This window comes from Perna viridis, chromosome 1 (assembly GCF_037379345.1).
Source record: "Perna viridis isolate PV_CMFRI_1.1 ecotype Kerala chromosome 1, ASM3737934v1, whole genome shotgun sequence".
NCBI lineage: Eukaryota > Metazoa > Mollusca > Bivalvia > Mytilida > Mytilidae > Perna > Perna viridis.
The window spans coordinates 69,796,635-69,813,733 of record NC_142445.1 but is presented as its reverse complement, the minus strand read 5'-3'; the positions used below and the strand labels follow the sequence as shown (position 1 = coordinate 69,813,733).

General features: G+C 32.7%; 1 protein-coding gene across 1 annotated transcript in view; it reads right to left on the bottom strand.

Moving 5' to 3' along the window:
* The window catches only part of LOC148630175 (nucleolar protein 4-like), a 46,834-nt gene that overhangs the window by 14,873 nt on the left and 14,862 nt on the right, over window positions 1-17,099 (bottom strand). Inside the window, exon 3 of the mRNA XM_088562435.1 lies at window positions 10,968-11,234. Within this exon, the coding sequence (XP_088418561.1) occupies window positions 10,968-11,234 (267 nt within the window). The remainder of the gene's footprint in view (window positions 1-10,967; window positions 11,235-17,099) is intronic.

Sequence of the window (17,099 nt, the reverse complement as noted above, 5' to 3'; positions counted from 1 at the left end):
AAAAAAACAACAAAAAACAAAAAACAAAAAAAAAAACACATTAATACACTAAAACACTGCAAACAGAACATTAAAAGTTATATTTTGCACGACAAAGCCTGGATGTAGTCCTTTTATTTCATTTAAATTTTGAACAAGATATCATAAGTCTAAATTACACACTTTATCATTAAAATTGGTTAGACTAACATCTAAGATTATTTGATAATGAAACGTACGTATACAACTCCGGAAACCTAATTTGTACGATGCCCGAATCGCGATTATCTAATGTCACGTTTATACCAGGAGGACTTGTGAAAAAAAGATAAGAAACATTATAAATTTACAAATAATAATAAAAACTTAAGTATATTAATGGAAGCGGTTTTATTTATCGATAGTGGCTATATGAACCAGCATCGATTGCATTCTTATGTTTCTGTGAGTTGTCATTGCGATTATTTTATCACTGCGAAAAATGCAAATTGTTACATCGAACTTATACTATTGTCTTACTTCTTTCTTACACTGTAACAACCATTATAGTATGTCAGGACTGCATGTATTCTTTTTTTGTGTTATATGGTTGGACAGGGGAGGTTGGAATACAGGGATAAAGTGGGGAATAGGTGGTTGTAGGGGCGGGGAACGGTGATGGAGGGGACAAGGAACGGTTGTTAAATGAAGGGACGGGGAACGGGGGATGAAAAATAAGGGAAGCGGGGATTATGGTTGGGAATAATAACCGGGGTAAAATGAAACGGGTCGGGAGGGTGGGGGCGGTGGTCTGGGGGAAGAAAGCGAGAATGTAGTTCCACCTGTCCACCCCCTCTTTTATAGCACTAGAAATGTTTTATATAGTATCAAGAATGTTTTTTTATAGTATCAGGGATGTTTTATATGGCACTAGGAATGTTTTATGCAGTATCAGGAATGTTTTACATGGTACCAGAAATGCACAATTATTTGTAGTTTTATGTTTCTGGTAACTATTGATTTCGTTATTAACAATAACCTCTAGTATAAACTTTTTGTATAAACTTTTTTGATAAGACATCGAGGTCACCAATTAATAAAAGTCTGTTAAGCTATGTAACCACATTTATGTTTATTATGGTACTGTGAACGGTATCTTCTGGCTATTCCAATATTTTAAAATATTTCTTATTCTGGCGATTCCAACATGGAAATAACAGATGTTTTTACAATATAAAATGTTGTTATAATAATTAACCCCTAATTAGATTTATAGGTAAAGTTGAAAAATATTTCAACTTTATGTTGGAATTAAAAGTAGATTTCTGACTATATTGAAGATGTTAATCATAATGGTGATAATTGTACCTGTTTAGAGGATACAAACATTTTTTGGTGAAATGTTTCTTTATTTAGTTTAAGTATTTAAATTTAATTGTTAAAGATTGAAATTCGTTTAAAACAGATAATCAATTATTTCCCCAACAATTTTGATTACATTTATATTAATATCAAACTCACTAACGTGATACCCCTCCCCTACTTCATCATTTGATTTGGAAGAGGGTATACAAAAGGAACATCAAACATGCAATAAAGATTATGAGATAGTTGAATACAATCTCATTAATTTATATAGGGGTAATAAAGATTCTGCGAAAGTTTAATTCAATTCCATTCTGTGGTGTGGGAGGAGTAAGACACAGGTCCACTTTTTAGAATCTAGAATATTAGACTGACTACCCTCAAGAGAAAGAACCATCAGATCAGTGTATTAACCGATCAGAGTAGTAGAGTATGCAGATGCAGCTTAATAGTATAAACAAATTCAATCCTTTGTTTAGAATTCTGGCTAATCCAACATAGAATTCTTACTTTTTACATGTAAAATTCAAAATGTTGGAATAGCCAGAATAAACCACTGTGAACAATATTTTTACTAAAAAAGGGATTGGGATTTATTTATTTATTTATTGTAGAGGCATTGAATTGACCTTCGTAATTAGTTTGCAAAGCGTAATTTCGTCAAAAGTTGAAAACAATCTTACTCGAATTCAAAACCAAAGTTTATGTTGTTGGCACCACTGTCAAATTATTGTTTTATTGCATATACCCAGTAATGACTCAGTGACAATCGTTGTTTTCCTCCAGGGAATTGAACAAAAACCATTGTTGTTTTGTTCCCACAAATGACACAATGAACATTGTTGTTTTGCTCTCAGTAATGGTACCACGACCATTTTTGTGTTTGTTGCCAGTAAAGGTACCACGATCAGTTTTGTGTTTGTTACCAGTAAAGGTACCACGACCATTTTTTGTTTTTGTTGCCAGTGAAGGCACTACGACCTTTTTTGTGTTTGTCCCTAGTAATGGCACCAAGGCGATTGCTGTTTTTGTTTCAATTATGGCGCCATGGCCATTCTTTTTATTTTCTTCCCACTAATGACACCATGACCACTGCTGTTTTTATCCAACAATATCACTTTGACCATTGTTTTTTAATCAGTAATGGCACCATGAACATTGTTTGTGTTCCCAGTAATGACCCTATGACCATTGTTTTTGTCTTCTCAGTGATGACACCCTGAGCATTGCATTTTGTACCATGTAAAGGAACCATGACCATTGCTTTTTTCTAACTAGTAAGACACAGTGGCAGCCGTTGTTTTTTATAATGGACATTATTGTTTTGTGCAGGGACCAGGTTTAAAGATTTTTTTTTTTCAAAGAGTAAACTTGAAGGCTGAATACACAAAGAGAACATTAAAAAAATATTATTCGTGGTACTATATCATGATTGCATTCAACTTTCTATAATTGTTTCAAGTTATTTTTATAATTAGTGTAGCATTTATCACAGTAAACGATTCTTTTTTGTTTGTTTTACCATTTCGCCATCATGATTGTCTTTTGTGTAACAGCAATCATAGTAGAACTGCCCCTCTCTTTGCGTGTCTTGCTAAAGCATCTACCATTTTTTTTTAGATATAGGGGGATTTACTTTGAAAAAAAAAATACTTGTTCCAAAATTTGGAGAAAACAAATTTACTCATCCATTAAAAATACAAATAACGATTCCGTTTAACTATCAAGGCAGGACAATTCTGAAATATAAATAAAAATTTTGCGCTTACGCGAAAAAAAATTCTTATCCGACATCAAGTCACAGAACCCGTGCCCCAGGATTAAAATGTTCAGTGCATAATGTGATCAATGTTGTTGCCTGTGTTTTGTCATGTTTATCATAGCAGATTATTTTATTGCCCTATAGCCATAAAAACTGTCTTTTGTGTAACAGCAATCAAAGCAGATGATTCTTGTTTTTTTTTTTGCTCGGTGACCGTCATAATTGTATTTTGTGTAACAGCAATTACACTAAATGATTCCTTTTTTTTGTTGTTTGTCCTGTCACCATCATAATTGTTTATGTGTAACAACAATGATAGTAGGTGATTCTTTTTTTTCCTCTGTGACCATCATAACTGTTTTTGTAACAGCAATCATATTTGATGATTCTTTTTTTTTGTTTGCCCTGTCACAATCATAATTGGCTTGTGTGTGTGTGTGTGTAACAGCATTCACAGTAGCACAAGCGCAAAATGTTTCTTTATATTTCAGCAGCAAAATTATTTTTTCTTATCTGTGGAAAGCATTATTGTCTTTCGTAGAGCAGCAGACATATTAGATGATTCTTTTTAAGTCGCTAGTAATTGTAAGCGATTTCTGGCACTTGTAATATCAGTACTTTACATTCGAATATGATTTGCATAATCATATATTACTACTTCACATTGAGCTGCTGATTGGTGCCGTGTTTACCGCCATAGCTTTAAAGCTCTAGCTTCCTACGAGATCTTAAATATCATACACATGTTCTAAGTGTGTTTCTTTTTTCTTGTATGATAACAGCAAGTTTACATTAATAGATAAAATGATCGGTAGGCATTGAACATTACCCAATTTCCGATTCTGACACAGGGGCTCGTTACAAATGACTATATATAAAAAATTGAACCGAAACATTATCCGCACTTCCTGGTAACCAGTTGTTTTGATAGAAAAAATATTCGAGTCATCACGGTTATGAAAGAATAATCATATCAAGGGCACCAAGATTCAAGCAGAAGTCATCCGATTTTAGAGCATACCGCATTATTACCATTTCGGATGTTGAAAGCAAGCCAAAATCAGTGGTATAAATATTTGGCGATTAGCGACTTTGAAGACTTAAGTCTTAGACTTTTTTCTGTTGCCATCATAGTTGATTTTTGTGTAACAGCAAGCATAGTAGATGACATTTTTTGCTCCGTGGCCATCACAATTGCCTTTTGTGTAACAGCAAACATAGTTAATGATTATTTTTGCTCTGTGGCTGTCATAATTGCTCTTCGTGTAACAGCGATCATAGTAGATGATTTTTCTTCTTGCTTTGCCATCACATTCGCCCTTTGTGTAAAGCGGTCATCCCATTGTTGGTTCTCTTCTTCTTTATTGCACTGTTTTTATTTGTATTGTCCATAAATATTGTTGCCTATAATTTGCTCCATGGCCATTTTCATTGCTTTTTGTGTAACCAATCATTGTTGTTGAATTTTTTCTATCCGTTTTGATATTCATTAGTGTTTTTATTGCCTGCTTGTCAAAATCATCATTATTCTAACCTCTACTGACACATCAATCATAATTGAGTACACTTGTTATTATTTTTGTTGTGTTCTTATGGTGGTCCCGGTGTATTTTTTTACAGGCACTGTCCCTCTCTTTGCGTGTCTTAGCATCGACCATTTTATCAGATGGGGACTTTGTTTATTTTTGAAAAAAATATAATTGTTCCAAATTTTGGAGAGAACAAAAATTAAAAAATACAAATAACGATTCTATATTTTTTCCATTAACTAAAAAGGCAGATTTTCAAATAAAAATATTCATTTCGGTTGCTGTTGAAATATGACGAAACATTTGCGCTTGCGTGAAAAAAAATCTTACCCGACATCAAATCACAGCACCCCTTGCCCCAGGATAAAAATGGTCGGTGCATAATGTGCTCAATGTTGTTAGTGTGATACCTTAACAAATATTGTTAATGACAGTCCATTTTGTCCATAAATGTACCCGTGCTGTGATCTGAACAGTCCGCGTCTCGTTCTATTAGTAATGGCACATTAATCAGTATTTAAATGTTTACGACGGCATGACATTTATTTTAGTTTCTTGTTGTTACACTTCATGCATTTAATTTCGGCTTTATATCTTTTTTACCATTTTTTTGTTTGTTTGTTAAGACATTGAAATTTGCTCTGATTTCAGTTTGTGTATGTCTGTTTTCTATATCTGGTCTTTGTCCCTGGATTAAATTCTTTTGATTACCGTTAGAACCTTGGTTCCCTTGATTACACTCAAAGGAAAGAACTGAAAATTACTTCAAAACTTCAAATGGCAGACTAGGTTATTTTAGAATGACGTAAACTACAGTGGTGGTATGAAAACCTAATTGGTAACGACAAGAGGACCTCAAACTATTAACAGAAATGTCACATGGAAATATATTACTTACATTTATTGTCCTTTTGAAGATTTTTTTATTAAGAACCATTGGTTTTTGTATATTTCATTTTAAAAAGCATCGATTGGTTTTCTAAACATCTTAAATTAAATGTAAGATTTCAACATTTACCGATATTTAAAGAAAAGTAGGACAAAAAAGAGTGATATCACATTCATTACACCAAGAATATTCCCTATAATACGTAGAATGGTTTATTAAAAATTGGAATTCTGTTGGAAACTATTCATAGAATCTGCCTAAATTATTCCAAAACACAATGAGACACGCTTTTACAAAAATCTTCCAGCGCCGTTAAAACTAAATCGATTCTCGCAGGTAGATTGTGTCCACCCTTTGAAACAGGTAGAAATCTTATCTAAACCAAACTGTTTGTATCGATTTAGTAGTAGTCAGGACTACCAGAGTCACTGAAGGTTTCAGGCTTTCTTTTCAATCTTTGACCCGCAGCGCCTGTTATTGATTTCATTCAGAATGAAACGTTCAAACTCATGTCAAGATATTTGGATGTTTTCTCTATGTATTATTCATATTGAATGAAGCATTACTCCAATCCTGCCATTATCCATTCAACCCTGCGATCAACTTGGAGGAAATAGTCTTTGAAAGTTTTATGGCATTTTAAAAATTTTCATTCCTTTGCCCATAATCAAAATATGTCTATATTTACGAGTAACTGCTCAGTAGACATTTTGATATCATTTTTAATCTCATGGCATATAAATGCATCTCTTTAAGATGTTGCGAAGTTGGTACCGAGAAACTCTGATTATCAAGAACCTTCTTTTAATTATTTCTTTGTGTAGATAAATATATGTTTCGGAGGTTAACAGCTTCATCAAAGAAGATTGAAGTCCTAATTGCATTCAATGTTGTTATATTCTAACAAGATTTTACTTTTATGACAACTTAGAAGTCAAAAACAATGAAATAAATGTTGATCAATAGATTACACCATTTCATAACTTCAAACATGTGCTATTATGATTTCAACTCCGAAATGTGACACAGCAGTTTAACATAAAATATGCATCAAGTTAGCTTTAAAAATGATTACGAGTGAAAGAAGCAGCTGTAAAAAAGGACCTCGGTCATTTTCCCCAGGGTTCTGACCATAAGTAGGGCCAATTTCCAAAAGTGTCCACATGTCCGGAATTTTCATTGGAGTCTTTAAAAAAAACTCTTATTGGTCCAAAAGTGAAAATTTGTGAAAATTTGGATAGATAAAAAGTACAAAAATTTGCAACAAATCGTGGATAATGCCTTTTCGAAATTTTGAGTCTAAATAAAACACTTTGAGTCGGGAATTCCCATAGAAGCACATCCGCAACCATCACAATGTATGATTGTTTTGCGTGGTGTGATACAAGAAAACTACAACTTCTGTAAGCACAAGATGGTTGGTAATGTGCTTTTAGGCACTTTTAAATCGCGCTGGTGAAATAAATCTAAGGAGTAAATGAAAATTCAATATGAAAGGAAGTTCCTGATTGGTTCAAAAATATTAAAATACAAGTCATAATACTCTTCCCATAAAAATACTTCCTGGTTGATTGAATAAGTTTAAACCAACTAAATACAAATGGTCTTTTTAAATCGTAATTTCTACTTCTCTGTTACTATAACACTTTGACTTCCACCAGTGTAAATTCAATAGCAACAAAAATTATCAGTTAGTATGTTCCTAGGTGAAAGGCTAAATCAACATTTATTTTACTCTTAATTCCAAACTTATGTATTATTCTACAAATTAAAGTATATCCTCTTGAACCCACATCTTTTTATATTTTCATTAGTTCACTTAGAATTTCGGTTTAAGTGTCCGTATGTGAAGAACAAGTTGAGCTACCCACCCAAAATCCCCAACCCATATCAAATGCCTCTGCAACAATATAATACTGCGGACAACTATTATCAGAGATGTATCATTTGAAAATTATGTCAAAGCTCAGTCATAATCATTTTCATGAAGCTCAAAGGGATACAATCCACGTGGTGAAAGAAATAAAATGTTTATTTTTGTGTGACTGACCAATATCACAAATACCTAATAACAACCTTCAAACTAGGCATATAGTTACTAAATGCGAAACATACAATACAATTTCAAAACTGAAAGGATGATGTTTAGTTCCGATCGGTTCTCGGGTCATAACGAACTATTTTATTTACCCCCTGAAAAATAAATCCCAGAGAGAATTAAAATTGCAAAACGTCATAGATTTTCTAAATGAACTATTTTTTTTTAATTTGATATGTTACATGAAGTTGGAAAAATATGTATTCAGTCAAATTTAATATTTTCAGTCGAACAGGTCTGCCTGGTGCTTTCGGACATTACCCCATAATATTATGTATTTATCTCCCGTAAGAGTAATGCACGAAGAATGTAACATGTACAACGTGTGACAACATAAAGACTAAAATACCAACAAAAAAAAGAAATAAACATTTTGTATCGCCTACTACATATTTATAACTATAGTTGTACCTTCCAATTGTTAAATTTTGTGAGCTTAAATGAAGTATTCAAAAACAAAGTCAAAAGTGTCACAAACATATGTATTTTTCAACAAATGAAGTACATATAAGTTGAACATGGTTTGATTACTAAAGGTTTCAGGTTACATGTGATTCTTGCATGATTAATATATATACGATTCATAAGTTTTTAAAAAATATAAGAGTATATTTTCTGTCAGCAAACCAGTATTTACTAATAAGATATGATAATCTGATATTAATTGAACAACATATAGGATCTCCATATGTGACAATATGGGTTGTGAGGTATAGTTTATATACACTTTTGTAGTCCTGAATTTAGTTTGGTACCACACTTCAATTAATCAGTTGTTGAAATCATTGAGTGCTTTCAAAGGAACAGACAGAAATTAGAGCACAAGCAAATGATTATAATATAGTATTATTGCGTGAGATTATTGGTCCGAGGCTAGCCATATTGGACTGAGGCGTATAGCCGAAGTCCAATATTGCTAGTCGAGGACCAATAACTCACCCAATATGGAAAACATTACGCAATTACACCTATATTGACTAACTAGTCCAATGCGTTATATTGGCCTAGGCCAATATGGATTTTAACCAAGCCAATATGACGTATTCGACGGATGAAAGCCGTATTAGACGGATAAATTCCTTACTGGACATCTAAATACCGTATTGGAGCACAATTGCATCTTGTTTTGATCATATTTAGGCTAATATTCGAACGTTAGTCAGTAATAATCATTATTAAAACCGACTCAGCTATATGCAGTAGCTGGTGATGTGGGTTGGAAACCCTTATACGTTCGACAATGAGTTTTTAGACACTGGTCTAGATGTAGTAAAATGTATGTAGATAGAATTTATTATAAAATTTTTAAGTGGTCTATTATAAAAGGCAGTTATAGAATTAAAAAAAACTGGAGTTACCAAGTATGGAAGTGTTAAAATGTTATAATAAGGAACAATTTTGTAATAGAAGTAAATATACTTGATATGAGTACCACATGTCAATTAGAGGGAAAAATGTTTGATAAATATAAAACTGACTGGTGTAACAGAATGAGTCAATATGGCCAACGTGATAAATTAAGAACATACAAATTGTTTAAATTTTCATATTTTACTGAACAATATTTGTTGCAAAATATACCTTTACGTTTTCGTAGTGCATTTGCAAAATTTAGATGTGGTGTAGCACCTTTAAAGATTGAAACTGGACGTTATGAAAGGTTAGCATTAAACGGAAGATTATGTCTCAGTTGTAATGATATAGAGGATGAAGAGCATATATTATTAACATGCCCATTGTATGATGATCTAAGACACTATTTTTAGATATTATTACACGTAGTTATAATGAAATTATTTTGTCATTGTCTGATGATGATAAATTTATATTTTTATTTAACAATGAAAATGTATGTAGCTTAGTTGCCAAAACCTGTCATAGTATTTTACTGAGAAGAAAAGGCATTTTATATCATTAATCTATGATATTTTTTATAAATCGTACCTTTTTTTAACTGTATTTAAGATGTATATATTACTATGTCCTCAATAGTCTCTCATAATACGTTTTAGAATGGCTCATGCATTTTAATTTGTATGTTTTATCTCTTATTGTTATCATGTTTTATATGAATGTATGTGGTGAGACTTTAATAAACTATTGAATTGAATTGAATTGAATTGTTATCGAAGAAAAACAAGATTAATAAATATAATGATCTAGTATTTGGTATTACTTAATTCATCAACTTGAAAAGAATGGCTGTACATTCATTTTGATTAATGGTTGTACACTCATTCTGATTTCCATTTTAGTATTCATTTCTCTCCGTCATATTGAATATTCATGGATGTAGTGTACAAATATATTGACGAAAGAACACATTTACTCCCTATTTTATAATATAATACTTGTTTATTTCATCACATTTCCCCCCACGTTTTGTTAATTAATGTTCAATCAAAGTTTCGTGTGATTATGATGGTCTAGTGTGATACCCATTTCAATGAACCGGTATATTGGGCGTTTCAGGGGTCAGTCGAAGACAGACAGCGTATGTGAAAAATTCTTCCTATTCATTGAATGTCTATAGGCTGCTATTTGCTGTTTTAAAATGTTTGAAACATTCACTATTTTCACTCTTTTTTCAAGTGTAGATCTATAATCTTCCGTATATTCTAAATGTGTCTCATGCCAACTGCTACATGTACCTGAATTTTACTTTTCTTAAATAATACCTCAATTTAGATTTCAGACTTGGAATTGTGAAACTAAATTATACAATACTAAAAAGACTAAGGTCTAAAAACTGTTATATATAAGTAAAAAATCAACAGTTGATATTTTTTCAACAGATCTTTATATATGTTTTTTTTAAATATGAATTTTACGATTCTCTTTGGATCGTTATGGTGTATCCATCTGCACCATGAGAACCAATTTGTCAACCGCGTAATAGTTTTCCTTCCCTCTTTCGACTACCCTGGAAGTGACATTTTATGAGTAACTCGGCAAGTGCTTACCCCATCGGTGCACCTGGTCCATGCTCTTAATTTTTAAGGATATAATGGTTGTTTCATTACTTTTGTTTCATTGTACTTTTTTTTAGTTTATTTCATGTTTTTGTGTGTGTCTATTTTTTCCTGTCTAACCGTTATCTTTTGATTACTGTTCGAATCGTGGTTCCCATGATTTCCCTTTTGACCCCTGATATTGTGTTAAGCTGGTTATGCCCAACCGTTAAATCTTATACTTCTTCAAATTTTTCCACATTGATGCAATACATGTTGCAGTCAACAGCAAGTGTGTGTTACGGGGAAAATCATACCCTTGATTTGAAAAAGGGTTGTTCTTTAAAGTTGAAGATGTAATAAATGGGTGTGACATTAGCTTATATCATTCTACTGATTCGATAATTGTACCTACCTCATCACTAAGGTCTTCGTTAGTAAGATTTCTCTTCTTCAAATGGTTAAGATATGTCTGTGTGATTGGTAGTGTAAAGTCTACTATAGGTAAACCAGGTAGATCACGTCTATAAACGGGGTTATACTGGTGTGGTGTAAAGTTGCTCGGTGAGTCGTTAGTAGACCGTTCTGATGAAGACAAATGCATTCGTTTCTGACAATCAGAACACGACATTAGGAACCTAGTTACAGCTTCTCGAGGCAAAAAGGCGTATTTTTCTGCAATCTAAAATTTAAATGTTTCAAGCAGATGTGAATTTTCATACAGTGTAAGAAATCAGAAAAAATAACAAAATAATAATAGTAACTCAAAACGGTATATATTTATATTCTTGCTTTTAAATTTTCTTATCACAATTCTATATCATTATGAATACTAATATATCATCAAGTTCTTTTTTACTTGTTTTTATAGAAATCTTTCAATATATTTTTGTTCTCTAAAAATGGGAAATAAGCATTAATAACTATATACGTAAGAAATATGATTGATTTAGCTCCCCTTGGTTACTATAGCTATATGTACTAAATAAGCGATCAAGCACAGGAGCTTGCTCCCACTATCAAATATGCAGTCCCATCAGTATATAAAATATATACTAGTGGGCTTGATAGTTGGAGCAAGCCCCCGTGGATCAAGTAACTGAAAGGTTTATATGTAAAACCAATTTTGGATTTTCATGACAATTTAATCAGTCGCGAATTTTGTACTTGATTTTTGTGTATTTAAGTAAATGAATATTATCAAATTACAAAATGAAATGAACAGTTTCAGATACGATACAAAATATAGATAATTTCTAATTTCTTATACATATCAAATATACGGGTTGCTTTTCATGTGATATTTATCATCATTCATTATTATGATGGGAAACTTTGTATTCATGTTTTTGAAACTAAAAAAAAACGAAATACTTAGTGATCCCTTTTTTTTAATTATACAGTTTAATTCATTTACATATCTGCAAGTTTAGTCCCTTATTTAAATATACGGAACATTTCTTATGTTTTGACATTATATACAAATCCTTGCTTATTCCAGGAAATATATGCATGGTTTCGTATTACTAAAGGTAAAGTGTTTCTGGTTATTTGTTTATTGTTGCCCTTAAATTTGCTATTTCAATTTTGTTATTACTTTGCGAAGGAACACATTGATTAGATGTAGTTCCTTCCATGCTCTATTTTGAAGTGCCGATAGAGGTACTTCCCATTATTTCATTTTGGGAGATGAATTGTTGAGTGCATTCGCGATCATTTGTATTGAGTAATGCTATATAAAAAAATGTTTCTTCTTTGCTGGAAAAAGATGCATCCCTCAACTCCCCGTCTGACAACCTCACATAGAGGAAGACATGTTATCTTTATCTGACCGAGTGTTTACTGAAACTTTCCTAAACTAAACTCTATGTAAACTAGTATTTTATTAAGTCTCAATATATTTCCATGTACATGTATTACACCTGCCTAAACTGATCATACCTTCACCTTCAGTTTACACAAGTTTTATTGTATTCAGAAGTCATTCAGGCCTAGTTTATTCATTTTATCTATAATGTTATTTTATTTTTTTAGTGTTATTTGGTTGTTTGTTTGGGGTTTTTTTGTTTTTTGTTTTTTGTTTTTTTTACTTTTTGCATACAGTTTTCAAGTCTCCTCATCTGATCTTTTCCCGAACATTAATTCACCTGTTTTTGTTTTTAACTCTCTTTATTCCTGTGATACAATGTAATTATATAAGGTCGCAACAATTGAATCGAGTTATCATATGACATTTTCTTCCCTTTTGCCTTCTATGTATTTTCGAATTCAGGCAGTATTGAAATTCAATTATAATCATGTGGCATAATTGGGCAAATTATCTGTCACACGAAGCATCCGAAGAACGTAGAGTAATTTTCTCAGAAATCCTCGAGGTTTGAATCCTAAAGAATGTTTAAATCCTTGACAACTTTCTATTAAGAAATTGTGTAATTTTAAGGATTTATCTCGTGTCCCACCTCAGCATTCGTGGAACGCTCCTCGCTGTTGCTAAAATCTAATCAACGGAGAGTTTCTGGAATGTTTGTAAAACGAGCCGAAATAATTCAATAGAATCATGGTAGCGTCTTACGGACAAACTTCACTTCAACTCAATGAAATAAACAGTGTGGTGGGGAATAAAGTACTGATTAGTATTCTGTTGACGTTCTCAATGTTCTTCCTGGGAATAATGAACGGGACAGGAAAACGACAAAACAGAACTAAAGACCAAAAAATATTTCATCACAGAACTGCTTTCTAGTGATTACTGAAGAAACTAAACATGACATTTGTAAAGCTGATGTAATTAAAAGAGATTTAAATTACAGAGTCTCGGCATGGTAGTTATTTATTTGATCATTGATTAATTTCGAACTCCAAAAGATAAAAGTAGAACAATTATACACACTTGCAATGCTCTTGTTTGAATTACAAAGGGTGAAAAAAAAAGAATAATGGCATCTTTTAAATCATGCATGATAAGATCATGCATTACTCGTACTTAAAATAATCGCTTAAGCTATATATATATATATCAAGTTTTGAATTTAAATGTTTTAAAAGTAGTAGTAATTAAAACCAAACTTATGAATGGTTGAAATCAATAGTTAATATATAAGTACATTTTCAATAATTCTTACGAACCTTATACAAAGTTGCCTTCTTTAACAGAGCTTTAACATGATTTACGAGGATATGATTACTATTTTAATTCACTTAGTTTTACCTAATACCCAGACACGGTGTCCAGAACCTGTGATACTTGGAAAGTCTGCGTGGTGTGATCATGTTACCAGAAAGTGTGTGTAAAAAGTTGAAAGAGTAGTTGTTAACAGAAATTATACTCATTTCGTAAATCAGTTTGGAAATCTCTAAAGATGTTTACGAAATGTCTGAACATATTCGTTCAATGCTCAAGTGCATGTCTAAGTAAAATACATTCTAATGGCAACGACTTGCGTCATTCTTTTCAGAGACTTAAGAAATAAACAAATGAAATTAGCCACTTTTAATATCTCGTTGGGGCAAATATTCTTCTACTTTTTTCGTGAACAATTAAAAAACTTCTCCAACATGCACGTGATATTTCTAAGGATAGAGTGACGACTGGATGGCTCAGAATAATGTGTTCGAGTGGAGGTGACATGTCTACCCGCGGGTTGTTGCTTCTGCGAGATAGCACAACAAAGATCACTCTCGGGCTAGCACAAAGCCGGATCTTTTCGATTGGTTAATCGCTTTCGTCTTGAAATGCGTAGGATGTTAAACCATGATCAGTCGATCCCTTTTTCCAGCCAGTTGTTTCCCCTTTGAGAGAGGCTTTTTAGAATAAATGTTTGTACTTGTACAATACATTATTTTATGTCATATTTTTCGCTTATTAAAAATTCATATTTTTATATCAATTTTGCAAGATGACGTAAAACGATGCTCCGTGTAATAGATATGAACTACATTTCAACGAAATTATCCATTTTTTATTGGAATTCACTGAAATTCGACCCCTTCTTTTATTGTTCAGAGGCCTCATCAAGAAGAAAGCCCTTAAGTATGAAGATTGGACCAACTGGAAATTCTCTCGTTAATACCCAAGTTAGGTTTAAACGCAAATATAGAAAATGGTACATATAGGGAGTCCCGGAAGATACTGAAAATGGCATGTCCTAAAATATTTCAGAACCAGACCAAACACATTTCCAGAGATTTGTCTGAATGTCTTTAAAATGCTTTCTGGGACATTTTAAACTAAATTCTAGGTTTTCTATAATAAATGTATAAAAAAGGAAAGCAGGATAATTGGAAAATATTATCGCTCGTCGTATGATATGTAAGCACATATTAGCTCATGCAAAACAAAACCCAATGATCTTGAAATAAATATATTACTTGAACAAGAACTTTGAATACTCAGTTTTACAGGAAAAAGGTTGGAACAAATATAGTTACTTATAAAACGATCAACCAGTAAAAAGGCTCAGAGTGTTAACTATCACTCAATCGCAAGTAAAATAAGGCCCCGAGTGTTAACCACCACTCCATCAGAAGTTAAAAGGTCCAGAGTGTTAAGTACCAGTCCAGCACAGGTAAGAAGGCCCAGAGTTTAACTATCAGTCCATCACAAGTTAAAAGATCAGGAGTGTTAACTACCAGTCCATCACAAGTTAAAAGATCAGGAGTGTTAACTACCAGTCCATCACAAGTAAAAAGGCCCAGAGTGTTATCGATTAGAAAAGGCCAAGTGTTAACTACCAGTTCTTTACAAGTAAAAAAGCCCAAATTGTTAAGTTATCTACCAATCTATCACAAGTCAAAAGGCCCCCGAATGTTAACTACCGGTCCATCACAAATAAAAACCTAGTGTGTTAACTACCAGTCCATCACAAATAAAAACCTAGTGTGTTAACTACCAGTCCATCACAAATAAAAACCTAGTGTGTTAACTACCGGTCCATCACAAGTAAAAAGACTGAGAGTGTACACATGCTCAGAGTGTTTACTACCACGACATATATATACTGTCAATAGTCACTTCAACATGATTTGTGTATGACAGTACTTTAAACGTGTTTATAAGAGATGCTCATCGTAATAGTAAACAACCAGCAAATTCTGTGTTGAGCTGAAAACACCACCCAAAAAACAAATGAGAAATGGGACTGTCCAATATCTGCATCTGACGCTCGAAAATGCAAGAATCATGCATGCAATTTACGCGACGTAATTCGATTTGAACAACTTCCAAGCTTTTCGGAAGGACTGTCTGCAGTGGATGATAATAAAGGAAACGAACGTCTGCTGGTGCGTGCAACTCCTTATATTTGGTGTTCCAGAAAAGCACATTTTCATTGTACCAATTCCGCTTCAGGGAGTTAGTCTTAGAATTTCTGCTTTGTTTATAGGAAAATAGAAAGCACCTGATGAACACTGTTTCAATAACATTTCGGTTAAAATATATCTAAGGAATAATGGTCTGTCTATCTCTGATAGATTTAATTTCTGAAGTCATTCTAAAGCTTCAAATCTCACTTTCGGCTAAATTTACAAGCATCCTAACATGTATTGATTCTGAACTAAAGGCTTCCGTTGTAGATTTACATGGGCTTCTTAGAAAATGTCCTGGAAGGTTTTTAACTCGATCGATTGGCAGGAAACTATCCAGTTAGGAACTTTGTCAACACATGATTTGTATAATGTTTTTAGGATTGTTAATGGATCAAGTCCAGGTTACTGATGGTCAATTAAGAGGAGTTTGTTTTCTTGTTCTTCTATTTCAAATTTAATAGTTAGTCAATAGCTTAAATTAAGGATTTTTAAAGTATTGCTACTTGTATATACATTTTTGCTTAAATTAAGGGAAAAAAACTTGTGACATCAACTTCTATTAATCCCTCTGTTACTGTCTCATTATTGTTCTGTCAAATATGTTGTTAGAGTGTCAGTTTAGTGTATTCCCAGAATTGCACGCATTACCAGGTAACCACACAATCAAAATTTGGACATAAGCCGGTTAATAACCAACGGTCGTTTTTACGACGTGGACTTTTTTCTACATTAAGCATGTGTTTATACATTTCCTCTCGTAATATGAACATTTTCGTCCTGTATATTTTGCGGAGGTAGATGTTACTATCGGATTTAGATTAAGATGAGGATTATAAGTTATATTTTACCCTCGTGTACAGGATTCAACATTAATGATATGGTGACGTCAATACACAATCATCGTTGAATGAGTCGAATGAACTTTAAATTCTGCGTGTGACCAAAATGTTGCAACGAGTCGATTTTTTCTTACATTTCAGTACAAAATCAGTATTTTTTTTTTTCTAAACATAACTGTTACATCCATTCCCAAACCAATTTTGATTATTATTTTTGTTTACTTTCAGACTGAGACTTTTCTAGTTTATTTGGACGAACTTTACTGATTTCAGATCAAGAGAACACTGATATGATTAAAGATTTGGTATAGTTTCGCTTTTTACCCTTTGACCTTAAGGACGCACGCTCTTCTATGGAAACGCAAGTCACCTGATCGCAATTCTGTTTCCCGATTGGCCAAATG